The sequence below is a fragment of the Natrix helvetica genome (genome assembly GCF_964273705.1).
Source record: "Natrix helvetica genome assembly, chromosome: 8".
NCBI classification, from domain to species: Eukaryota; Metazoa; Chordata; class Lepidosauria; order Squamata; family Natricidae; genus Natrix; species Natrix helvetica.
In genome coordinates this window covers 1,811,079-1,837,644 of record NC_138559.1, presented here as the reverse complement: position 1 = coordinate 1,837,644, position 26,566 = coordinate 1,811,079, and the positions used below count along the sequence as shown (strand labels likewise).

Here is a 26,566-nt window from a genome sequence, read left to right as displayed (position 1 = left end):
TTCCCTGTGTGTTTTCATGAGCACAAACTCCGGGAATTTATCAGAACCCGATTTATTGTTTTCAAGGAGGTCTAGTTTTCCTAGAGGAGGAATATTGCCACATTTTGAGTCTCAAGGTCTGATTCTAAACCTAGTAAGCAATGAAATATACTTTAACTGAGTTGTCACGAAAGGATCTATGAGAGGAAAGTTGTGATTTGGTGTCCCAAGATTTTTTCAAGATTGCAAACGACTTTTGCAAATCTCCTTGATTTGTCTTCTTTTGTTGTTGTTGAAATGGAATAAAAACCCTTATTAAGTACTGTAAATATATCCCTGGCTCTGCTCAGAGCAGAGCATCCAAAAAATGATCCTGAGATTAATTTATATTTGTAGAAGAGGCGTGCCTTCGGAATGATGTAAGGAATAGATATCTTCCTACCAGCAGCGCCAAAAATTATATACAGTCTGCCGAGGCAGCCACGCATGGAATGCCCAGAAAAAGAGAGGAGTTTTCATTTCCCCAGTCCCATCTTGGCTTTTCTGACTGCCTCTTGTGAATAGCCAGTAGAGGCACTTCTCACATTCCTCTGGGAAGAGGAATATTGCCATGTTTCACTGAGGGAGGGAGGAAGGGAGGACAATAGCAATAGCCCTTAGACTTATATACCATTTCACCATGCTTTTACAGCCCTCTCTAGGCGGTTTACAGAGTCAGCCTCTTGCCCTCAACAATCTGGGTCCTCATTTGACCCACCTCGGAAGGATGGAAGGCTGAGTCAACCTTGAGCCAGTCAGAATTGAACTGTTTGCAGTTGGCAGAATTAGCCTGCAATATTGCATTGTAGAAGGAAGGAAGGAAGGAAGGAAGGAAGGAAGGAAGGAAGGAAGGAAGGAAGGAAGGAAGGAAGGAAGGAAAGAGGAGGGAGGGAGGGAGGGAGGAAAGAGGGAAGGAGAAAGGAAGGAAGGAGGGAGGAAAGAGGGAGGGAGGAAAGAGGAAGGAAGTAAAGAGGGACGGAGGGAAGAGGGAAAGAGGAGGGAGGGAGGGAGGAAAGATGGAGGGAGGGAGGAAAGAGGAAGGAAGGAAAGGGAGGGAGGAAAGAAAGAAGAAAAGGGGAGGGAGGGAGGAAATAGGGTGGGAGGGAGGAAGGAAAGAGGTAGGAAGGAAGGAGGAAAGAAGGAAGATAAGAGGAAGGAAGGAAAGATGAGGAAGGGAGGAAAGAGGAAGGGAGGAAAGAGGGAGGGATGAAAGGAAGAAGAAAAGAGGAGGGAGGGAGGAGGGAGGGAGGAAAGAGGTAGGAAGGAAGGAGGAAAGAAGGAAGATAAGAGGAAGGAAGGAAGGAGGGAGGAGGGAGGGAGGGAGGAAAAAGGGAGGAAGGAAGGAAAGAGGGAGGGAGGAAAGAGGAAGGAAAGAAAGAGGGAGGGAGGAAGGAAGGTCCTCACTTTGCTGTTTTCTTTCTGCAGCCCCCAGTTGAGAATGTCCTTCATTGTCTTCTCCAATCAAGGCTCAACCCTCATGGACCTGACAGAAGACAGGTGAGGAGGAAGGAGGGGTGCTACCTGTCCTAGGACCTAGGTGTTACTCTACATTCAAATGTTGATATTGCACACTGGGTAGCAAGCATGACCAAGGTATTAAATCAGCTCGGGGTCCTCATCTCTTCAGAATCACCTCTTTCAAACCTCCAAAATGATCCCTAGGACAAATCTGGAGGGTGTTGAGGAGGGATCGGGCTTTTCCAGCCAAATGTTGAAAGGCTGTTTTGGGGCCAAGATCGCTGCTCTTTTTTTTAAAAAAAAGGTTGTACAACTCTCCTGTTTTATCCAGAGAGGAATTTCAATTTGTCAGTGACTGCGTTTGCTATTTTTGAGAACGGTAACAACTACTAACCTGTTGTAGACATTACATAGGATCCCAGGAGGAGTAGAGACCTTGAGACTGAGTATCTTTGAAAAGAGAGCGGGAAAAATAGGTTCAAAGCTAAATGCAAGGTAAAGGGGGAAAGACAGCAGGTGAAGGGTGTGTGTGTGTGTGTGAGAGAGAGAGAGAGAGAGAGAGAGCTTTGCAGCTCTGTAATCTGCTTTATGCCATGCACTAAAGCCGTGTTTCTCAACCGAAGCACCATTAAGATAGCTGGACTTCAACTCCCTCAGTCAGCACGAGGAATTCTGGCTGTGGAAATCCACACATCTTAAAGTTGCCACAGTTGAGATAAAGGCAAAGGTTTCCCATGTCCAGTTGTGTCCAACTTTAGGGCATGGGGCTCATCTCTGTTTCCTGGCCAAGAGAGGCAGTGTTTGAAGAGAGTTTCCGTGGTCCTGTGGCCAGCATGACTATACACTGAGGTGCCCAGAACGCTGTCACCTTCCCACCGAAGTGATACCTATTTATCTATTTGCAGTTGCATGCTTTCGAACTGCGTGGTGGGAAGGAGGTGGGGCAAGGAACAGGAACTCACCCCATCGCATGGCTCTGGGTGTCGGAACTGGGCTCCTGGCTTTCCAGCTGACAAGCTCTGCGTCTTTAACCACTGAGCCATCGCACCTCTGGGATTGATAATTTGCAGCTGGATGATGAATTCTGGGAGTTGAAGTCCACAGGTCCTAAAGCTAGTCTAGAATCTATGACATCTGGGTTTTGGCCAGAGCTGAACTTGCTTGGCTTTTCAGTGTATATCTAGGAAGCATTCAGATCTTACTACCCGGCTTGTCAAGCCTGCAGCCATCTTCTCTTTTGGATCTTTGGCCTGCCACACTTTCTATTATTCTGCTATGCATTTTCTATGGTGGGAAAATGGGAGGGTAGGATTGAATGGAGTTAGATGCTAGGTAGCCATAACAAAATTCTTTCTGGAAAGCCAAGGTCATCCTTTGTCTCTGTACCTCTGCACCTGACCGGAACTGGATGGGTGGAAACTGCCAACACGGGATATTGGACAATGGGACTTGTGGGTGTGGGGGCAAGATCTTGAACTTACAACTGGGTGGGGAAAACCGGGAAGCTTTCAGATTCGGGTTTTCTCAGATGTGCCAGCAAGGCTCTCTTAATAAATTGGAACGTTGAGCAATACCTTGCCTTGGACTCTGATTTACTTTTGGATGCTATTTGGAAGCCTGACATTAATCCGAATCTCCCTTAAAATACTTCACCAACTACCCCGAATTTTGGGATGCTGTCCGGGGTCCTGAGCCCCAGCACTGACCCGAGGCCGGGCAGTGTAAGGACTCAGGGAAGATGGAGGAAGAGAAGGACACGGCTGTTTTTTGCTTCGCCTGCTGGCAGGTGCAGATTCAGAACTGTCCATTAGGGAAGAGGCTCAAAAAAAGTCAAGATGGTAGCAGCAAATTGAGGCCCCACCCCTTTTTCTGGTTTAAAAGGGGGTGGGGCCTCAATTGCCTGATCATAACTGCCATTTTCTTTCACCCAAGCAATGCCTGTCCTCTCAGCCCTGTTGACATCGTTCTCTTTGTCTCTTGAAAGGGCACAGATTGAATTCTTACACCTTGTTAAACCTGGGGTGGTAACATACATTTGCAGTCCTCACAGAAGGTTCCTGTCCAAACAGATAAGCCATAAATTATCCCTTTTAGGTTAGCCTGGTGTGTCATACCGACTCTGCAAGGAAGAGATATCTTGTGTCAGGCCTTGGTGTGGCTCGAAATTAATCCTGATAATGTGCACTCAACGTATTTCATTATGTAGCTTCAATGGTATTCAGGGACTGTGAAATCTGCTGTTGAATTTCTGCAGAAAAGGAAGGAAGGAAGGAAGGAAGGAAGGAAGGAAGGAAGGAAGGAAGGAAGGAAGGAAGGAAGGAAGGAAGGAAGGGTGGGTGGGTGGGTGGGTGGGTGGATGGAAGGATGGACGGATGGATGGACGGATGGATGGATAGATAGATGGATAGATGGATGAGAGATGGGGGTAGATAGAGATAGATACAGATGATGGTATTCAACAAGTTGTGACAGGTTCTGGAGAACCGGTAGTGGAAATTTTGAGTAGTTCGGAGAACCGGCAAATAGGCTGGCCCCACCCCTGCTGCCTCCCAGCCTCCCAGCTGATCTTCTTTTATTGCCCTGAAGAGAAGAACGGAGCTGGAAGGCAGGTTAGTGGGGTGCGGTGGGAATGGGGATCTTGCAGTATCCTTCCCCTGCCATGCCCACAGAGCCACCCCCACAAAGCCATGCCCACAGAACGGGTAGTAACAAATTTTGAATCCCACCACTGATGATAGATGAAAGATAGATAGATAGATAGATAGATAGATAGATAGATGGATGGATGGATGGATGGATGGATGGATGGATGGATGGACGGACGGACGGACGGACGGACGGACGGATGGATGGATAGATAAGATAGATAGAATGATAGATAGATAGATAGATGAAAAATAGATAGATGAAAGATAGATAGATGGATGGATGGATGGATGGATGGATGGATGGATGGAGAGAGGGGGGGGAGATGTTCTACATTTTTCTTCCCTAAATACCTTGCCTTTGTCTCTCACAGTATACCTTCTTCCGCACAAGGTAGGGGTCTGTCCTTTAGTGCAGTAGCATTAGAAGAGTAAGAGAAGAAGAGGGAGGGAGGGAGGGAGGGAGGGAGGGAGGGAGGGAGGGAGGGGGAGAGGCAGATGTGGGCCAATCTGACCCCTCTTCCCTTTTTGGGAACTGCAACAGATGGACCCAAATCAGATTTTTCCCAGGCGTCTTTCTGCAGATATTGGTGAATGGTGAAGTTCAGAATCCAGCTGGCTCCCCCTTTCCCTATCTTTAGGCTTTCTCAGGACTCTGGAGATGGAGGTTGCCAGGCCCTGTAATCATTGGGAGGGGCAGGAAAGAATAAAGGGGGGGGGAGACAGGAGTCCTAAGAAAGAGAATTTTTCCCATGCCTAGAAAGCAAAATAGTTATCAGCCTTCTCGCCATTCTGGCTCTCTCCATACAATGCCTTGCCTTGAGATAATAATAGTTTCCCTCAACGTTTCTCTCTCGCCACAGCAATGCAAAATGTTTTACTTCAAGTAGACAATGGGAGACTTCAGAGCTGTGGCTTCTTTGGCATAACTATCTTGCCCGCAGCAGGTATTAACGCCACTCTCTAAAGCCTTAGTAAGACCCCACCTAGAATCCTGCATCCAGTTTTGGTCACCACATTATAAAAAAAGATGTTGAGACTAGAAAAAGTGCAGAGAAGAGCAACCAAGAGGATTAGGAGACTGGAGGCTAAAACATACAATGAACGGTTGCAGGAACTGGGCATGGCTAGTCTAGGGAAGAGAAGGACCAGGGGAGACAGTCCTGCAGTATTTGAGGGGCTGCTGCAGAGAGGAGGGGGTCAAGCTATTTTCCGAAGCACCAGAAGTCTAGAGAAGGAATAATGGGTGGAAACCTATCAAGGAGAGATTCAACCTGGAAACAAGGAGGAATGTTCTGACAGTGAGGACAGCCAACCAATGGAACAGAAGTTGCCTTCAGAAGTTGTGGGAGCTTCATCACTGGAGGCTGTTGTGGCCCACCAGCAGCCAGCAGAGCTGGCAGCAGATTCGGACATTGAGGAGGTTGGGGAGGAGCATGGGCCAGTTCTGGAGTCTGGGGAAGGCTCTGAGGAGGGCTCTGTGTCGGAGGCAGAGAGGGGGCCAGGGCCGTCTGACAGTTATCGGCTGCCTTCAGAGTCAGACATCAGTGGGGCAGAAGAACAGCTGGAGCCTGTTCCCAGTGTGCGCATGCACAGAGCTGCCAGACAAAGGGAACAGCTAAAGAACGGGTCGACTTGGGAGTAAGGCCACAGGTGGACGATGAATGGCCCCTCCCAGAGGAAATAAAAAGAGGAGCGACAGGGGAGTGGAGTTGGCAGGAGGCCATTAGTTCGCTTATTTGTTTCGTGACTCTCCGAGACTCCTTGCCCAGTTCTGCAGATGTTGGCCTGGCATCTCTCCAAGCCAGAGAAGGTCTGTGACTGTAAATCCTCCCTTGAAAGACTTTGCTGGAGGTAAAGGAGCAGAATTCAGAGTCAATGAATAAAAGGGGATTTTGTCGGGACAAGGAGGTTGCTTCAGGCTCTCGGGAAGCCTCGGTCAGAACAGAACTTTCAAAAAAAGAGACTGGACTGCCATCTGTCAGAAATGGTGTAGGGTCTCCTCTTGGGCAGGAGGGTTGGACTAGATGACTTGCAAGGTCCCTTGCAGCTCTGTTAATCTGTATCTGCGTTCTCTCTAACCCAAGACTTCTGTTCTTCCAGGGAAAAAATCCGTCGAGGCTTAGATGAGCTTCAGAAGGTCTTGCCAGGCGGCGACACCTACATGCACGAAGGATTTGAAAGGGTAAATAAGAACAAAGAGGTTACGTCTTGGTTTTGCTGTGGGGGCTTCGGGCAGACTGGGCAGGAAGTTGGTGTGTGAAAGACAGCAAGAGGCTGGTTGCCACCAAAGCCCCAGCCAGGTTCTGATAGGCTTTCCACCTAAGGTACACATGGGAGGGGGCGCCAATCCCATGGTCCCAATGTCCAACTTGACTTTTGCTTGGCCCTGTGGCTGGACCACTGCCCCCTCGTCTCTTCCCCATCTTCTCAGTGGGGCACTGTATTCTTGGCAGGGGCAATTGAAGCGAAACGTTATCTGTAACTTTACATGCTAATAACTCTCTTTGGTTCTGTTTTAGGCCAGTGAACAAATTTACCATGAAAATGTTCAAGGTAAGAACATGTTCGATAAAGTGGGTAGTAATTACTTTTTCAAAGGACGCGGTGGCTCAGTGGCTAAGATGCTGAGCTCGTCGGTCAAAAAGGTTGGCAGTTTGGTGGTTCGAATCCCTAGCGCCGCGTAACGGAGTGAGCTCCTGTGACTTGTCCCAGCTTCTGCCAACCTAGCAGTTTGAAAGCATGTAAAAATGCAAGTAGAGAAATAGGAACCATATTTGGTGGTAAGGTAACAGTGTTCCATGCGCCTTGGGCATTGAGTCATGCCGGCCACATGACCATGGAGACGTCTTCAGACAGCGCTGGCTCTTCGGCTTTGAAACAGAGATGAGCATCGCCCCCTAGAGTCGGGAACAACTAGCACAGATGTCCGAGGGGAACCTTTACCTTTAATTACTTTTTGCTCATTAATTGAGTTGAGTTTACTTTATTGATTAGCCCTTGGGCCATACCAAAGTGCAGAGTTCCAGTCACAAATTATTACTAAAATATTTGATAAAAACAATTTAAAATGAAATTGGAACAAAATACGATTAAAAATTACTCTTGCAATTATTCTAAAGGTGGGGACAATCTTTTGTTTGGGGTTAGAAGGAGAGAGAAGTTTCTCTGCAGACTCAGAAGAAATTCCTGGTCTGTGGATTTGAACCCAGTGATTCAATCTATTTCCCTCTTGCTGCGTAATACAAGTAGTCCTTCACTTACGACCATTTGTTTACTGGCCATTCAAACTTACAACAGCAACGAAAAAGTGACTCATGACTGTTTTTCACACTTGTGACCCTCGCAGCATTCTTATGAAACCTCAATAGTTGGGCACTTGGCAACTGGCATGTACTTATGACGGTTGCAGTGTCATGTGATCCCCTTTCGGGATCTTCTGGCAGGCCGAGCTTGCTTCACTTAACAACTGTGTTGCTAACTTAAGAACTGTAGTGATTCACTCCACATTGGTGGCAAGAACGATGGTAAAATGGGACAAAACTCACTTCACAGCTGTCGCTCTTAGCAGCAGAAATTGTGGCCATAAGACAAGGACTCCTTGTAGAGCTATTCTGATATTAAATGAACACCTAGACCCGTGATGGCGAACCTATGCCACGCATGCCCTAAGTGGCCCGCAGAGCCATGTCACCTGGCATGCACAGTGGTGCCTCTTCCTCCTCCAGGTTTCTGGAGCATGCACCATGATCAGCTGGCGTTTGCACATGCGGCAGTGCCGAAAACTGGAAGAACTGGTGTTCCTTTTTCAAGCATGAGCATGTGCGCCGGCCAGCTGATTGTCCCACCATCATGCGTGCCAGTAACTGGAAGACTAACTGGCCCACTGCGCGTGCACATGCCAGAAACCAGAAGGAGGAAGGAAGGAAAGAGGGAGGAAGGAAAGAGGGAGGGAGGGATAAAGGAAAGAGGGAGGGGGGAGGAGGGAGGGAGAGAGGAAGGAAAGAGGAAGGAAGGAAGGAAGGAAAGAAAGAAGGAAGGAAGGAAGGAAAGAGGAAGGAAAGAAGGGAAGAGGAGGGAGGGAGGAAAGAGGAAGGAAAGAGGAAAGAAGGAGGGAAAGAAGGAAGGATGGAAGGAAGGAAAGAGGAACGAAGGAAAGCGGGAAGGAGGGAGGAAGGAAGGAGGGAGGGAGGAAGGAGGAAGGAAGGAGGAAGGAAGGAAAGTAGAAGGAAGGAGGGAGGGAGGAATGAGAAGGGAGGGAGGAAAGAGGAAGGGAGGGAGGAAAGAGGAAGGAAGGAGGGAAGGAACGAAAGAGGAAGGAAGGAAGTTCATTTTCCAGCACACATATGTCCCCTGGGCAGCTCCTCTTCGGGGTTGCAGCCTAGACATGACGAAAAGGTTTGCCATCACTGATCTAGACCTACAGACACAGGTACATGAGACGCAAAAGCAATTAAGCAAATTGACACTAAGAAAATAAGTTGCAGGATATCCAGCACTAATTCTTCTCCGTTGTGGGAAACAACAGGAAGTAATAAACACTCTGAATGTGCAAGTATTAAAACTTTTTTATTAAGATTGCCAGGAATCTTTGCTAAAGAAAACTGGTTATCCGGAAATGTTATCAGAGCATTTTCGCTATTGCAAAGGGCAGTGTGATAAAATGCTACATTACATGTTAATAACTCTATTTTGGAAGCCTGAATGTTATTGGATTACTGGCTGTTTTTGAGGGGAAGTTTGAGACCAGGGAAATTGTGCTGCTGTTCTGTTTTTACTCAGATGTAAGCTCCACTGGATTGGGTTCCATAACATTTGAATCATTTATTTCATTTTTTATTTCTTCCACATTCTTACTCGGAAAACCCTGGGCAGACATGAGGATATTTAAGTTTGATTGGTGGGTCTCTGGTACCACATATCTGCAGAGTGAAAATATAACTTTTGATATCTTCTTGCGATTCAAAATGCTGCTATTAAGACAACCCCCCCTACCCCCCCGGTTAGATCCCCCATGGGGCAAACTGCACATTACCCACACGCATGCAGATTATTGATCAACAATTCCGGCTTTTCTTTTAAAAAAACCAAAAATGGAAGCACGTTAAGCAATTTGTGCATAGCTCATCCCCTTCATTTCCCTGCGTGCTGCTTTTAAATCCTCTTCTAAAATGTTAAAATCTTGTTTGCTAGATTAATCGGAGTAGTTGCCTTTATGGTCCAGTAGTAAGAGCCACAGGCCAGAGGCAGGAGACTGGGAGTTCTAGTCCTGCCTTAGGTAGGAAAGCCAGGTGGGAGACTTTGGGGTACTCTCTCTCTCTCTCAGCCTAACTCACCTTGAAGAGTTGTTGTGTGGAAAATAAGAGAGGAAGTTATGTTGGATATGTTCCCCACCTTGAGTTATTTATAAAAACAATAAAGGTGTGATATAAATAAAGTGTGGAAGTCATCTGCCACAAATAAAACATATTTATTGGGCAGCCTGTATCATAAACATATCAAGATGATGGCCAGAATTGTGTAATTCAAGCCCCATCCCCTTTTCCTATCTGTTGGGGTGTTTTTGACTCTCTTCAGATGCTCCTGCTTCTCACCTCCATCCTGCACCCCCATTTAACACAGTTAAATCAAGCACAGTACAGGTACAGATTAGCTAAACCCCGGCTGAATGGTGGTAACTGCATGAGGGATCTTGGAGTCCTAGAGGACAACCATTTAAATAGGAGCCAACCGTGTGCTGCAGCTGCCAAAAAAGCCAACACAGTTAATATATATAGCCTTTATTGTCATTGTGCAAAATAAATACAACGAAATTGGTTAGTTCTAGTTAGTTCTAATTAGTTCTAGGCTGCATAAACAGAGGGATAGAATCAAGATCACGTAACGTGTTTATACCACTTTGTAATGCCTTGGTAAGGCCACACTTGGAATACTGCATTCAGTTCTGGTCGCCATGATGTAGAAAAGATGTGGAGACTCTGGAAAGAGTGCAGAGAAGAGCAACAAAGATGATTAGGGGACTGGAGGCTAAAACATATGAAGAACGGTTGCAGGAACTGGGTATGACTAGTTTAATAGAAAGAAGGACTAGGGGAGACATGATAGCAGTCTTCCAATATCTCAGGGGTTGCCACAAAGAAGAGGGAGTCAAGCTATTCTCCAAGGCACCTGAGGGCAGAACAAGAAACAATGGGTGGAAACTAATCAAGGAGAGAAGCAACCTAGAATAGCCTTTAGAAGTTGTCCAATACTGAAAGCTTTTAAGAAGAGATTGGACAACCATTTGTCTGAAATGCTATAGGGTTTCCTGCCTAAGCAGGGGGTTGGACTAGAAGACCTCCAAGGTCCCTTCCAACTCTGTTATTCTGTTCTGTTCCCTGCCTAATATACCATCGCCCCCTCTGGAAAAATGCAGTCATTTGATGCCCAGCTGCTCTTCTCTGGAATAGAAAATTTCCTGTAGCAATTTTTGATATTTGACAAAGACTGATAATTACTGGAACATTCAGACAGAATTCTTATTTTGGCTTTCATAACATGTTAACTTGAGCATGTAATGCATGACTCAGGTTGACAGCAGCAATCAAATTGACTTTAATTACTTCTTTGCGGTGGTGTGATCATTTGAAAGCCAGACCACGGACGAGCCCAGGCCACGCTCACATTACGCTGACAATCTTGGGGCGATAAGAACACCTTTGGGCAGCAATTCTGCCTTCCCTGCGGATGGCAAGTTGTAATCGGGAGGATGATATGTTGCCAGCCGTCCTGCCTAAAGCCATCGCAAATCTTCCCTCTTGGGAAAACGAATAGAGGCCCGACTCTGGGGAAAATGGCAGCCTTTGATCGTTTCTCCTACGTCCCATCTGCAATTTTTAATAAAAGGTGAGGCAGAGTTCAGCCTGATGCGAATTTCCAGTTCTCTCATCAGATTCGCATCCACTTAAGCACACAAGAAAAGAAAAGAGAAATCAGGATTCTTTCAAGATGTGGTCACAGCTAAATTGTGGAGCGATTGTGTGGGTGCCAGGGTAGAAGAGCTGAATCCAACAATTATCCAACAAGTTGCAGTTCTGTGAGAAAGAGGAGGGAAAAGAAGAAAGGGTTAAGGAGCGGATGTAAGGGAGGGGAGGTAAGAGTAGGAGAGAGAGAACAAGAAGGAGAAGAAGAGAGGAGGAATGGGAGAGAGGGAGGGGAAGAAGAAAAGAGGAAGGAGAGGAGGAAAGAAGAAGGCAGAGAAGGGAGGTCAGGAAGAAGGAAGGAGTAGGGTTGTTGCAAAATAAGATGGATGTACAGGGTGGAAAGAAAGTGACCCCCGATTATGCTTTTTATATTTTTAAACAGTTTGTGATAAATGCTAGAAGATAACAGATAAATATTAAGAATACTTATGAGAATGTATATTTGTGAATGTATATGGAAAGAAAAAGAAAAGAAAATTTTTACAAAAAAAAAGTTGCAGTTCAGTGGTGAGAAAAGCTCCTGCATTTAGGCAGGGAAAACCAAATGCATAGGTACATGCAATTTATATATGCAGGTGTATTATTACAGGTAGTAAGTGGTAACTGGCTCTTAAGCCAGATAGCACATATTTTGTACCTATGCATTTGGTTTTCCCTGCCTAAATGAGTAACTAATAGTAATACTATTATTAATAGTTATGATTTACTATTATAAATTTACTATTATAAATAATACTTAATAAAGAAAGTAATAGTAATTACTATTGTCTAGTTTAATGAAAAGAAGGACTACGGGAGACATGATAGCAGTCTTCCAATATTTGATGGTCTACCACAAAGAAGGAGTTTAAACTATTCTCCAAAGCACCTGAGGGCAGAACAAGAAGCAATGGGTGGAAACTAATCAAGGAGAGAAGCAACTTAGAACTAAGGAGAAATTTCCTGACAGTGAGAAAAATTAATTAGTGGAACAACTTGCCTCCAGAAGTTGTGAATGCTCCAACACTGGAAGTTTTTAAGAAGATGTTGGAGAACCATTTGTCTGAAATGGTGTAGGGCTTCCTGCCTAAGCAGGGGGTTGGACTAGAGAGACCTCCAAGGTCACTTCCAACTCTGTTCTATTCTATTCTATTCTATTCTATTCTATTCTATTCTATTCTATTCTATTCTATTCTATTCTTAATAGTAATAGCGGTGAGGGAAATCTAGGTGGATCCCTGCTTAAGTATGAGCCAGCAGTGTGTTGCAGCTGCCAAAAAAGCCAGTATAGTCCTAGGTGTCATCAACAGAGGGTTAGGGTTAGAAAAGATTGGACAAACATTTGACCAGCATAGTATAAGCTCTCCTGCCTTGGGCTGCACTAGAAGATCTCCAAGGTCCCTTCCAGCCTATGATTCTACGAAGTGAACCTGGGGCCACCTTGTCTTTGCCATGGATGCTTGGTACAATATGCACACCTCTCTCTCACCAAGTCACCTCAATTTATTTTGTGTGCACTTCTAACAAAACTTTCTTGGTCCCTTGCTTTGGTGCCCAGTTTACTGTGAAGTAGCCTGTCATATTCCCGTTGCAAAACCTGAATCCCCAGATGGTCTGGAAGGGACCAAGAAGGAGCTGCAACCACAGTTCTTCCCAGGGCATCAGCTCTACAATTTGGCCTTTGGTCAGTCAGCCATGAAAATGATCACTCACACACGTGTGCTTATTCTTTAAAAATCATGCATGTTTCAATCCCAAAAGTCTGTAGAGATTCTCAGTCATGAGAAGGCCCTGGTTGTCCCAAAGGTGCTTTTTCGGGAGGCAACTGGACTTTCTTATTTTTTGTTTCGAAGACTTTTTGCTTCTCATCCAAGAAGCTTCTTCAGCTCTGACTGGATGTTGGGGAATGGAAGGATTTATATTCCTTGCCGACAACTAGTCATTTGCATCCTTTTAGAGGGTCCTTGAAGCACTTGGAGGTTTATCTGTGTCCTGGATGACTGAGAATCTCTACAGACTTTTAGCTATACAATTTGGGATGAAGACCCTTGGAATGGTGTGGGAGAAGGAATAGATTTCCAGAGAAAAAATTGCAGACTCCATTTGCACCACTCAGGTGACCCTGAGCAATCAGATAAACCTCCAAGGGGCCTCAATGACCCTCTAAAAGGATGCAAATGACCAGCTGCCTGCAAGGAATATAAATCCTTCCATTCCACCATCCAGCCAGAGCTGAAGAAGCTTCTTGGATGAGAAGCAAAACATTTTAAAAGAAAACCAAAAAATCCAGTTGCCTCTTGAAAAAAAGCACATTTGGGATTTATATTCCAAATGTAAACATACTGGTTAAGAAAATCAGGATGCTTGGAAAACATGTTAATATATTACATACTACATAGCCTGAAGGATGTCTGCTTTTCTATGAAATGTCCCTGTGGGTAGGTGTTGGCACTCTTCAAGTCGTTGGCAACTGTTTGCCCAAGTCCCCAAGAATTCCAGTTTCTACTCTGGTGCCTCCACCAAACGGGTTCTCTCTTCTTTGAGTCGGCCTTGACATTTGACGAGTCCCTGCAGGTTTCTTGCCAACATTTCCAGGAGAGGTTGGGCATCATCTTCCTCTTCCCAGGCCTGAGAGGGGGGGGAGGGATCGCTGGCCCAAATTCAGGCAGCCAACAGCCGTGCCCAAGGTTAGAAAACAGTTTCTAACCCCTGTGTTTAACCACAATATTAAATACTGAGTTGTTTGCATAAACAACGGGGGTATAGCTCAGTGGTAAGAGCATTTGACTGCATAAACCTGAGTTTGTGCAAACATGGCTGACTCTGTGGGACAGTAAAATACGAAGAAAACCTCTATGACGGTTTGCAAACAGCCCCAGGTATGAATGCAGCATCCTGTGAGTAGAAGGAGATGATGACTGGTTGTTCCATTGCCCTTGACCCTTCATTCTACTTCTGGCATGGCTTCCCTCATCAGGTTATAGGACCGCCAGTGTCATTATCGCCTTGACGGACGGAGAGCTCCATGAGGACCTTTTCTTCTATTCTGAACAAGAGGTAGGAGCCTTGCGTTGGAAGTCTGGGCTGGGTGGAATGATGCAGCCCCAAAATTGCTCTTCCCAGGGAATGGAGGGTTGTGTCCTTCCGATAAATCCAGAAGCAGGTTGGTCTTAAAATCTCAACTCCTGTTGAAACAGCCATCAAACAATGTCCATAACTAACAGATCTTCTCTTTTGCAGATAAAGGCCCGTCTTTCTACTTCTTGGGGCTTCTTAGGAAAGGAATGAATTCTTGATGTTAATTTATCTTCAATTTGCAGAAAGGGGGAGGGAGAGAGAGAAGGAGAGGGAGGGAGAAAGGGGGGAGAGAGAAGGGGAGGGGGGAGGGAGGGAGAGAGAAAGAGCAAAGGAGAGCGAGAGAGAAGGGGAGAGAGAGAGAAGGGGAGAGAGGGGAGGAGGGGAGAGAGAAGGGGAGGGGGGAGGGAGGGAGAGAGAAAGAGCAAAGGAGAGCGAGAGAGAAGGGGAGAGAGAGAGAAGGGGGGAGAGGGGAGGAGGGGAGAGAGAGGGGAGGAGGGAGAGAGAAGGGGAGAGAGGGGAGAGAGAGAAGGGGGAGAGAGGGGAGGAGGGGAGAGAGAGTGGAGGAGGGAGAGAGAAGGGGAGAGAGGGGAGAGAGAGAAGGGGGAGAGAGAGGGGAGGAGGGAGAGAGAGAGAAGGAGAGAGAGGGAAAGAGAAGAGGGGAGAGAAGGCGGAGAGAGGGGAGAGAAGGCGGAGAGAGGGGAGAGAAAGAGAAGGGGGAGAGAGGGGGAGGAGGGACAGAGAAGGGGAGAGACAGAAGGGGAGAGAGAGGGGAGGAGGGAGAGAGAGAAGGGGAGAGAGAAAGAGAGAGAAAAGGGGGAGAGAGGGGAGGAGGGAGACAGAGAAGGAGAGAGAGAAAGAGAGAGAAGGGGAGAGAGAAAGAGAGAGAGAGATCTGGTGAAGTTGATGGCACATGTTTGCAGACATTTGCTTTGTCTGTCTACCTCAGAGGCTTACAACTGGCATGTCATTTTCACTCGCCTTTATTTTGGGAGACAATTGCAAACAAGAGAACTTTGCCCAGACAAGCTTGGAGCCACAATCTGACAGTTCCCATGCTCGTTTTGCAGGGGAATGCATTAGAAGGGCAGAATATAAAATGTTTAAATAAAGCAAAATGTGCAGATGAATTGGCTATTCTCTTGGGAAGTGACAAGATGAGGGGGAAGCGAGAGGTTTGCATGGACTTTAATGCCTTTTCATGCTGTATTTGCAACCTCTCCTATAAATGCAAAGGTTGGAGGGAGCAAATCTGTTTATTTCAATGTTGCTGTCTTTTTTTCTTCTTCCCATCTGACCTCCCAGATTCGCCTTAATCCCCCCCCCAAGTCCTCATGAGCATTCATTTTGTCTCGTCGTCGTCCCCCCCCCCAGTTCTGGGAAGCATGCATTAAGAAAGCACATCATGAAATATAAACCCAATGAATTCTTTCCCGGCGTTAGCTGAGGCCCTAGGGACTTTCCCAAGGAAAATTTTTGCTGCTCCCTTCCCTCCACTGTCATGTCTTGCCTGCAAAAATTAAATGCTTCGGGATGCAGGATTCAGGATCCAGCTGCATTGCAACATCTTTAGAAGGATGAACCAGAGAATAAGGTCAATTTTTTTTCAGCAACACAGATCTTCAGTGCTGTCACCCCAATTCGAGAAAAAGGACTATTTGGGCTCCAGGTTGGAGAGATTACACATTAACTTGGCTGTGGTGTTCTAAAAAATAAGGTTTATCAAAAGCACGGAGGTAGAGAGGTGCACAACTTGGCCTTCCCCAATCCAAGGCCTTCCAGATGCTTTCAGGGAATTCTTAGCCTGCAACACATCTGAGGGCATCAGATTGCAGAAAGCTATCGCGGCCCATCCTCCCTGTCTGAAGCATTCGAAGGGAATTGGCCAGATTTATTCAGCCCGTCATCTTTTAAGGTTACTGGGGAATTGAGCTGCCTTATGCGGAACAAGGCTTACGTCCATTGTGAGACGCGTAATTTTAGCCCTCTTCTAAAGTCGTAATTATTGTTGTGCAGAAAAGGCAGACTGCCTTCCCTCTCTCCTCTCTCCCCCTCGTTTCTGTTCAAGAGAAGAAGCTCCTGACAATGATTATAATTTTTTATATGTACATTTAAAAGAAATTCCCAAGAAGATGATTCTGAGGTGACCAATCTTGCATAGTATATGTTAGATACTTATACCAACTACAGTGGTTTCCACCAAGGTCCTCTGTTCTGGCAGGTACAGAGGTTTAATCCTGTTGGTCGAAGGGTCTGACAGCTCCCTATAAAAGGGCTGCTGTCAGACTCAACCTTCGCTGGATTGTTCTTACTTGTTGTGTTATAATAAATAGCTGTTGTTACTGTTAAGCCTCTGTGGGCCTATCCATTACCCAATCCAACACTGGCGACGAAGGTGAGATTGGAAGGCAACTAGGCGAACCAAAAAGAGCGTAGCAATCCAGCAAGTACATCCAGCCCAGAGCTCAGCACGGCTTCGAGCAGCCATTTTTGAGTGGCAAACTCAAAAGGCCCTCAGAACACAAAATGGCCATGCACGCCCCACAGACTCCGTATGACCCAGTCACCGAGCATTGGGACATGCTACGATTTGACTGCTTCCTCAAAGCAAACGACCTCATGGGCCTTTCTGAAGGCCGCAAGAAGAACATGTTCCTCGGGTCCTGTGGCCGGGAAGTGTTCGAGATGGCAAAAGACCTCTCTGAGCCGGCTCCGCTCCAATCAGTTGCCTGGTCCATGCTCCAGCAGACGCTTAGGACTCATTACACACCTAAGCCGTCCAAGCACATTCGCTGGCATGAATTTAATATCAGAAATCAGAAGGAGGGCGGGTCAATTAACGAGTACGGCTGCAGCGTACTGCGAATGCAGAGACTTAGACAAGCTGATTCTGGACTGCATAATATGCGGCATATGGGACATAAATTTACAGAAGAGGTTGCTCGCAAAATCAAACTTCACTCTGCAGATTGCCTTGGATGAAGCCAGGGCATCAGAATCAGCCGTCAAATCAACTGAAACTCTGCAGCGCCAAAGTGCGCCCCAAGAAGCGCGGAAAAGCACATGCGTTCATCGCGAGGCCATAGAGCCCAAGAGTTCTGATGGAGAAGAAGATGACAGCTGGCTCATGCGTAGTAGTTGTGCCCAGCCGGTGCGCACTTTCAAAAAGCATCTCCCGTCTATCGCGAGCTGCGGAGGAGACCATGTCAGATTGGTTTGCCGTTTCCGCGACGCAACCTGCCAGCGCTGCGAGCGAAAGGGGCACATCACAAAGGTGTGCCGGAGCGAATTTCCTGCCACTGCCTGGCAGCATAGAGGCACACCAAGCCGCCAACTGAGGCTCAGCCAAGGGGCCTGGAAGAAGCCACCACGGCGTTCAAAGGGCGACGACAGAGTCACCCACCACACATCAATCAGACAAGTCCGCACCAGGCGGCCAAAAAAGCTGAAGGTCGCAGTCTTCATTGAGGACTCTCCATGTGAGATGGAGATCGACACCGTGTCATCACTGACCATCATACCGTGGCCTATCCTGAAACAGGCTATCCCTAGCCTCAAGAAGCAGCACCTTCGCACCCCTGACATCCACCTATACGATTACCAGGGAAACCAGGTCCCCATCATGGGCCAAGGCACCTTCCAGGTGAACTTCAAACAATTCAGTGGGAAACTCCCAGTGATAGTGGTCAGTGGCAAATTGCAGAGTCTCCTAGGGCTAGATTGGTTCCAAGCCCTGGGCCTAGAGGTGACAGGTATCAATGCCTTGAAAGACGGCAGCGCTGAAGCCATCTTTAAGGAGTTCGAAGACGTTTTTGGCTCCAGTCTGGGTAAATATATGGGGACCCCAATTTCATTTAATTTGGACCCCAACATAGCCCCAATAAACCCAGGAGAGTGCCTTTTGCTCTCTGCCCCAAAATTGTCAGGGAAATTGACAAGCTCATAGGCCAGGGAATCCTAGAGCTGGTTGCTCATGCATGCTGGGAGACCCCTATAGTGACACCTGTCAAATCTGACAGGTCAGTCCGCATCTGCACGGACTACAAATGCACAATTAATAAAGCGCTACAACAAAGCGCATACCCTGTACCCATTGTATGGCACCTCCTCCATTCATTAGGTCCCGGAAAAATTTTCATTAAATTGAACATGGCACAGGCATACCAACAATTGCCTGTAGATGGCACTACGGCGGAGGCCCAAACCATTGTGACGCACAGGGGTGCATTCAAATGTCACCGCCTGCAATTTGGCATTAGTATCGCCCCTGGACTGTTCCAAAGCATCATGGAACAGCTTTTGCAGGGGATTCCAGGAGTCGTCCCCTATTTCGACGACCTCTTGGTATCGGCTGCAAATGAGGTGCAACTTTTAAAATGACTATGAGCAGTTTTGGCTAGAATTAGAGACAAGGGCCTCCATCTCAAAAAGGAGAAATGCCAAATTAATGTGCCAAGGGTTGAATTCCTAGGGTACCTGATCAATGGCTCTGGAATTCACCCAACCACACAAAAAAATCAAAGCAATTCAGGACGCCCCCACACTTCACAAACAAACCGAGCTGCAGGCGTTCCTTAATTTCTACAGCGTCTTTCTTAAACAGAAAGCCACCATTGCTGAACCCCTACATTGTCTCCTGGCCAAAAATGCAAAGTGGTCCTGGGGAAAAGGCAAGGCTGCCGCATTTGCCACAGTAAAACGACTCCTGTTGGCGGATTTTTTTCTCATCCAATACAGCCAGACCCTGCGGTTGGTGCTGACCTGTGAACGCTTCACCGTTCGCCATTGGCACCATCCTCAGCCACCGTATGCCCAATGGAACCGAAGCCCCTATTGCATTTTACTCCAGGACCCTATCCGCCGCAGAGCAGAACTATAGCCAGATGGACCGTGAGGCTTTGCCTGCTATGGCAGGAGTAAAAATGTTCCATGAGTACCTTTATGGACAGGACTGATTACAGACTACAAGCTGTTGTTGCGTCTACTAGCTGGGGACCGTCCTACCCTGGTGTCTTTATCAACCCGAATCACCAGATGGACTATTTTCCTGGCTGCTTACTCCTACTGCCCTATCCACCAACCTGGCTCCACTTTGGGGCACACTGATGCTCTCAGCCGCTGCCTGCTGCCTTAACTTCTTGCTGACCCTACCCCCGAGACCCCAGTACTCCTCATTGACTGCCTGGAGACTGGGCCTGTCTCATCCACTGATGTTGCCCATCACTCTGCGAAGGACTCCGCCATCAAGCAAATTTTGAACTGGGTGTGGAGGGGGTGGCCCAAGGGGCCTGTTGGGGCTGATTTTAAAATGTATTTTGCTAAATGCGACGAATCATTGGTGGTAAATGGCTATCTACTTTGGGGGGACTGGGTTGTTTTTCCACCCAAACTGCGCATTGCAGTATTAGAGGCTTTACATGTAGGGCATCCTGGAATAGTCAGGATGAAGTCTTTGGCTAGGAGTTACATGTGATGGCCTAACATAGACAGGGAGATCGAAGAATGGGTGGCTACCTGCACACTGTGCCAGGAGTTCCGACCAGCTCCCCCAGAGGTGCCTGCTAAGAAGTGGGAGCGACCTCAAGCACTAAGATGCACATTGACTTTGCTGGCCCAGTTCATGGCCAGACATTCTTAGTAGTTGTGGACGCCTACTCGAAGTGGTTAGAGGTAGTCCTGATGACCTCCACAATGGCAGAAGCGGTCATCAAGGTGGTACGGAGACTTTTCTCCATGTACGGCCTGCCCAACGGTCTCTGACAACGGGCCCCAATTCATGGCCATGCAATTTGAGACCTTCCTAGCAGCTCAGGGAATCAAGCATGCCCTGGTCGCACCATTCCATCCGGCCTCCAGTGGTCAGGCAGAGAGAATGGTGAGATCTGCAAAAGAGGCCCTCTCTAGGATGGCCCGGGAGATTGGCAAACATGGGTTGACCATTACTTATTAATTCAGCACATCACGCCCAGTGCCACTACTGGGAGAAGCCCCTCCAAGCTTCTCATGGGTCGCCGGCTAAGGTCCCACATAGACCAGCTACACCCCAATTATTCTGCCTCATCGCCCCCAGACTCCATAAGCAAGAGTCGGACGTTTAGTATAGGGGATTCGGTATACTCCCACAACTTCGCCGGGGGAACTCTGTGGATTCCTAGCACAGTGATAGGCATCACCGGCCCTCGCTCTTACCTCCTAGAGCTCAAGGATGGTAGGAATTGGAGAAGGCATATTCAACTCTCCAACTCCACTCTTAGACAACCAGAGGTAACTCCTGCACAAGTTAGCCAAAGCCCTACCCAAACGGAGCAAACACTCACTCCTTCCTCGGCCAGCTCAAGCCAGAGGGTACAAGGAAACTTATCTGGTTTTGTTGCAGGCACGCAGCGAGCTCGGAGGGTCTGACAGCTCCCTATAAAAGTGCTGCTGTCAGACTCAACCTTCACCGGATTGTTCTTGTTGTGTTATAATAAAGAGCTGTTGTTACCGTTAAGCCTGTGTGTGCCTATCCATTACCCAATCTAACAGTATAGCAAACTGCAGCTTCCCTGGTCAGCAAATTTTAAAGAAAAGCACCAGGAAATAAATTTTATTTTATTATTTTATTATATTATTATATTATTATTTATTTATTATTTTTATTATTTTATTTTATTATTTTATTTTATTATTTTTATTGTGTCATTATTATTATTATTTATTTTTTTCAGAAATTGGATAGCAAGGAATAATGGAAAAATAGGAAGCAGAGGAAGAAACAAACCAACCCCAAACTGCAACCATCCCTGCCGGCTAAAATAATAAAATAAGCTTGAAATGTGAATTTTTTTTTTCAATTTTATTAACAAACATGTAAAATACACACACACAAAACTTAGACATACAACACATTTACACAATGCAATACAAACAGGAGCTTCCTGTTCTTTCTAGTAGCAATGATCAATCGATACCGCTCATCTTATATTATTTCCCCTTCTATTGTATTTCATTTGGATTTCACCATTCATAACTCTCTTGTTTTACTCATTAGTATTATTTTTGAGTTTTGTTATATTCCTTCATTGATTCTTGTTTCTTTCCTCCATCCACCTATACCATTTATCCCATATCTGATAGAATTCTGATTCTTCTTTTCCCTGAATTTCTTTAGTTAATTTGTCCATTTCAGCACAGTCCATAACCTTTCTTATTATTTCATCTTCGCTTGGAGTTAGTTTATTTTTCCATTTCTGGGCAAAAGCAATCCTTGCCGCCGTAATTATATGTAGTATTAAATACTGGATTTCTTTTTTGTATTTCGCAGACATTATTCCTAATAAAAAAATGTTAGGTTTCCATTCTATTTTAACCCCCGTTATTGCCTCCAGCCAATTTTTCATCTTTTTCAAAAAAAATTTAGCCTCCTCACAGGTTTACCATAAATGGTAATACGTTCCGTGTATCGATTCGCATTTCCGACATTTTGTGGAGGTATTTGTGTTGGTGCCAGGTGCCATCTATAAAACATTTTGTACTGGTTTTCCTTCTATGCAACTGATAATGTCATTTTTAAGTTTGTTCCCCAAAATTTTTCCCATTTGTCTAATTCAATATTATAGCCAAAGTTCTGCACCCATTTTATCATTTGTTCTTTCACAATTTCCTCTTCCATTTTATACTGCAGGAGAAATCTATATATTCTCCCTATCATCTTTCTATCTGAGCTTTGAATAATTTTATCCAATTCGTGTGGTTGTTTCAATGTCATATAATTTGGTATCTTTATTGTATTTTGCTTTGTAGGCTGGTTTCTTCTTTTAGGATTAGCGATATTATTGCTTCTGTCCATGATTCAGGTATCTTGGCTTTTCCTAAAACTTCATTAAACATTTCCACTCCTAGTTATTCCAATATTATTTTATTATATTTGTATAGCTCCACTGGTATTCCATCTGGTCCTGGGATTTTATTATTTTTCTGGTTTTTCAAGACTAATTCCACTTCAGCTAACGTTATTGGCCTGTTTATCGCCTCCCTTTGCTCTTTTGAGATTGGTGTTATCTTTTCTGTGTTTAAATAATGTTTTGTTTTATTTTCCTCCATACTATCTTGTGCATATTGTTTTGTGAAGTATTTATGAATTTTTTTATTTTTAAAAAAGGGAGGCAGACAAGCAGAAGTTTCTTCTGTGGAGACAAGAACCTTGGTGAAATACAAAGAGATATTTTCCCATAGCTCCTTTGGTGTTGTGGTTAAGGCACCTGGTTACAGGTAATTGAGGACTACCTGTACTGTTTAGGGAGGGCCAGGAAGCCTGACATAAAGATGAAGCAACTGCGTTCCCCTCTTCTCCCCTCAGTTCTGGAGTCTTTTTTAAAAAATTATAATTATGGGTTACATTCCAAAAAGAAAGGCAATTTTGCCGGGTTGAATATGGTTTTTTTCCCTTCCTGCTGAGGTGGCAGGTAGGTGGGTGAGATGAGCCAGGAGATAAAATGGTAGTTGGGAAGCCCCATCCAAGAATGACTGTCTCTTTACGCTGTTTGGGATGCAACCAATGCTTTGTCCTCTCTTTCAAGGCCAACCGATCCCGTGAGCTGGGAGCAACGGTATACTGTGTCGGGGTGAAGGACTTCAATGAAACTCAGGTAACTTTCTGTCGTCTTGCATCTGGGCAATGCTTGGTTTAAGTGTAACCCCTTTCAGGCTCATTTGAAATTGCTTTCGAGGGAGCCAGAAGTCCAGGACGTGGCTCCAAAATGTCAAAAGAGCTGCCAAAACAGTGGGATCAAAGCCTTTTCGACAAGCGTTAACATCCATTCCTGCCATGACACGGCTGCCATCTTGATTTGGTGCACCGTCTCCTGTGAAAAAGATCTGGCATCTTTACAGATCAAAGGATGGCTGGACTTTAAAAAAATGAAAAAAGAAAAGAAAAATGAAATTTATTTTATTTCTTAGATTTTTAGACCGCCCCTCTCCCAAAAAGGGCTTTCAGTGGGAAACTGTTCAGCTGCTGGAGTTCGTACAACCCCATTCCTCATATGCCAATAAATCTTGTTAAAGAAAACTGTGAGAATTAGATTGGAAGGAATTTTGGTTTTAGGCAGCTGCCAAAGAACCTGAAAGTTGCCTCTAAAGACTCCATGGATTCATCCTCCTGTAATAATTTAAATTATGATTCAGGTTCAGCCAGGATCCAATCATAGTTTTCCTCAGCCTCAGCAGCTTAAGTAGATGTGGACTTCGTCTCTCAGAATTCCCCAGGGAGAATTCTGAGACCTGAAGTCCACACATGTGAAAGTTGTTGAGATTGCAAAACACCATCCTATTATATTGGAGTTCTCTGCTTCGTGGGGGGGTGTTTGCTCATTCCCCCTCACCCACAGTATTTGGAAAAACTAGGATCTTCCTATTGAAGCAATGAATGCAAATCCTGAGAAAAATAATGACCGTGGAAGACACAAAAGCCACGCACAAACACACGGATGTCAACAAAGCTTGATAAACGGTTGTCTCCATCTCTTGCGCAATGTCATCTGCCTCTCAGGATTTGACTGACTGTGTGTGTCCAGCGTTTCCTTGCGTCCTTGTTGGCTGACCCACATTTTTCCCTCCAAAACCAGTTGGCTCGAATTGCTGACAGCAAGGATCATGTCTTCCCGGTGAATGATGGCTTTGAAGCTCTCCAAGGGATCATAGACTCCGTAAGTCTTGCTTACCACTGTACTCATCTCATGACTTTGTGAAATTAGCATTGTTGTTGCTGCCAGAAACAGTGTATTTATCAGCCCTGGGACATCCGAGGGCCTCCTAGAAAGAAACCGGTAGCAGCTATTGAACTGAATACGTTTGGCTGAGTGGAAGAGAGGTTTGGGCTGCATGATAGCTCCGAAATGCTTGGCAATTGTTTAGCAAAAGCAAAGAGAATTAGCGGCTTTTATTCAGAGGGCTGGGGGAGTTAGCCGATTACCCGGCCTTGCCTGGGTATTTATTTATAGGGGGGAAATGTCAGGACCAAACGTAATTTCTAATGTTGGATTTTTCCCCTTACCAGAGGGAGCCCCCCTTGTGGAGTATTGTGAAGCCGTTACCATGGCAACTCCACTGTGCTGCACAGTAGAAGCCATTTTACGGCAGTACGGTAGAATTCGTTTTAAGGCACAACAGGCTGTTTCTTAACAGAACACATACCCCAAGGGGTGTTAGAGGTGTCTTACACCCCACAGTATTTGTTTCTAGAGAGTAAGTCATCTGTGTGCCAAGTTTGGTTGAAATTGTGCGAGGCGTTCCAAAGTTATGCTGGAATGTACACACACACACACAGTCGTGTGTGTGTGTATGTGTGTATGTTTTTACTGTAGCCTATTTTGTAGATCAGGAACCTTGTTCTCTGTCTCTCTGTCTCTCTCTGTGTCTCTCTCTCTCTGTCTCTCTGTCTCTCTGTCTCTCTCTCTCTCTCTCTCTCTTCCCCCCTGTGATCTCTTCCAACTGAACATACAAATGTGGTTAGGGCACCAGGTATTGTGTGAACCTAAAAATATTCTGAGTTTAGACTTGCATTCTCTCTCCAGCTGTTCCTAATAGATTCCAGAAGTATGTTCTTTCTCTTTGTCTCGCTGGTTGTATTTCTTATGGCTTCAATTGCCAGCAGCAACTCACTAGATTTCAGAAAACTCAAGTCTAGAACCCATTAACCAGGTTTGGTTGATTTCTGACCGTCTTAATGAAGAAAACGTAGACTCCTGTAACATAACGTGTCACAAGAGGATGATTGGAGAGGCTTTGATAAAGAAAAATTGCTGTATGGCAAACATTATTTAGCCCGAAGGGGGGAAAGCGTGACATAGACTTCCCTCTGCAGATGGGGAGGAGATGGCTACACCTGGTCCTTGTTCATCATGGTCTGTTTTGGATGGGTATCAGTTGGGTTCTTTGCCCAAAAGGTATCAATTTGTTTATTTATTTTGCCAAAGATCATAGAGAACAGCAGTTTTTGCAAACAGGAGCTGGGACAGTAATGAGCACATGGGCTCTGCAGGCATGGTGAGGGAACCCACACATTATGATAGAGGTGTCCCCTGTCTGTAGAGATTCTCCGTCATCCAGGTCACGGTGTCCCCTGTTGTTTTTTTGGGTGCAGATTCTCTGGGTCAGCACCAGTTCTTGTATCTGGGAGAGTCGCCCCTAAAACTCCCTTTTTGCAAATTAAAAGGCAGGTGGGACATGAATGAAAGTGGGACATAAATGAATGTAAATACCACATTTTTCGGACTATAAGATGCACTGGAGTATAAGCACTGAGAATTTGAAGAAGTAATTTTTTAAAAAAAGTTTTTGCACTTTGCAGGCCTCCTAAATCCTCTGCACACCTCGTTTTTTAGGAAAGACGGGGCATGCGGAGAGTTTGAGAGGCCTGCAAAGTGCTCCTGGGGGGTGGGGGGGGGGGCAAAAACAAGCAAACAATGGCCTGTTTTTCACTCGTTTTTGCCTTCCCCAGCCTCTAGGAGCACTCTACAAGCCTCCCAAACCTTCTGCACATCCATTTTTGCAGAGGGGGTGGGGTTTCGGGAGGCCAAAAATGCTGTACTCAGTGTATAAAACACACCAAGATTTTCACCTTCTTTTTTGGGGGGAAAGGTGCGTCTTATACTCCGAAAAATACAGTAGATAAATCATTGTACGATTATCACAGGCAAATCACATCATTTGTCATTTGATTCTAAGCGTGTAGATCAAAGAGATGCAAGTGGGGGCCAGCAATGCCCATGATGGGAGGAGCATAAAACTGAACCAGGCAGTACCAGGGCATTGAAGCAAAACCCCACGTTAGTGTGTGCGTGTGTGCCCCCCACACTCCCGAGGGTGGAGCTTAGAGCTCTGATTCTTCTTTCATGTGACAAGATATGCTACCATTTCTGCTCAGCTGGGACACATTGCATCTAGGGCCCTTGATGACGAACTTACGGCATGCATGCCACAGTTGGCACGTGGAGGCCTCTATGCCAACACACCAGCCGTCGCCCAGCTGAGCTCCACCAAGCATGCAACTGCACCTCCCGCTGGCCAGTTGCATACAAGGCTGACACAACATCTGTAACAGCATAGGCACGCAGGGGGAGTTGGGAAGCAGGGGTGCCACCCCCGCACCCAGTTTTTGGCCCCAGGAGGCTTCAAGGAGGCCTACTAGGCCCAAAATGGGCTGCAGGGGGGAGGGTTGCATGCACATGCGCAGGGGGGCAGGAGACGCACGCATTGCATTATGGGTTTGGGCACACGTGCGCATGCTGTTGTGTGTGCGCGCGGGCATTTTCAGCAAGTGAGGACAAAAAGGTCAGCCATCACAGATCCAGGGCAAGCCCCAATGGCAGCTCCCACCTGCATCCATGGGGGCCCTTTTATCCTTGTGTCCCAGGAGTTCTATGGAGGGAACTCAGTCGTGCCACAGTG

At 46.0% G+C, this 26,566-nt stretch overlaps 1 protein-coding gene across 1 annotated transcript in view; it reads left to right on the top strand.

Moving 5' to 3' along the window:
• Nucleotides 1-26,566, top strand: part of ANTXR1 (ANTXR cell adhesion molecule 1) — a 141,799-nt gene that overhangs the window by 14,496 nt on the left and 100,737 nt on the right. Inside the window, exons 3-8 of the mRNA XM_081960986.1 lie at nt 1,444-1,515; nt 6,225-6,306; nt 6,644-6,677; nt 14,040-14,119; nt 22,696-22,764; nt 23,743-23,823. Of these exons, the coding sequence (XP_081817112.1) occupies nt 1,444-1,515; nt 6,225-6,306; nt 6,644-6,677; nt 14,040-14,119; nt 22,696-22,764; nt 23,743-23,823 (418 nt within the window). The remainder of the gene's footprint in view (nt 1-1,443; nt 1,516-6,224; nt 6,307-6,643; nt 6,678-14,039; nt 14,120-22,695; nt 22,765-23,742; nt 23,824-26,566) is intronic.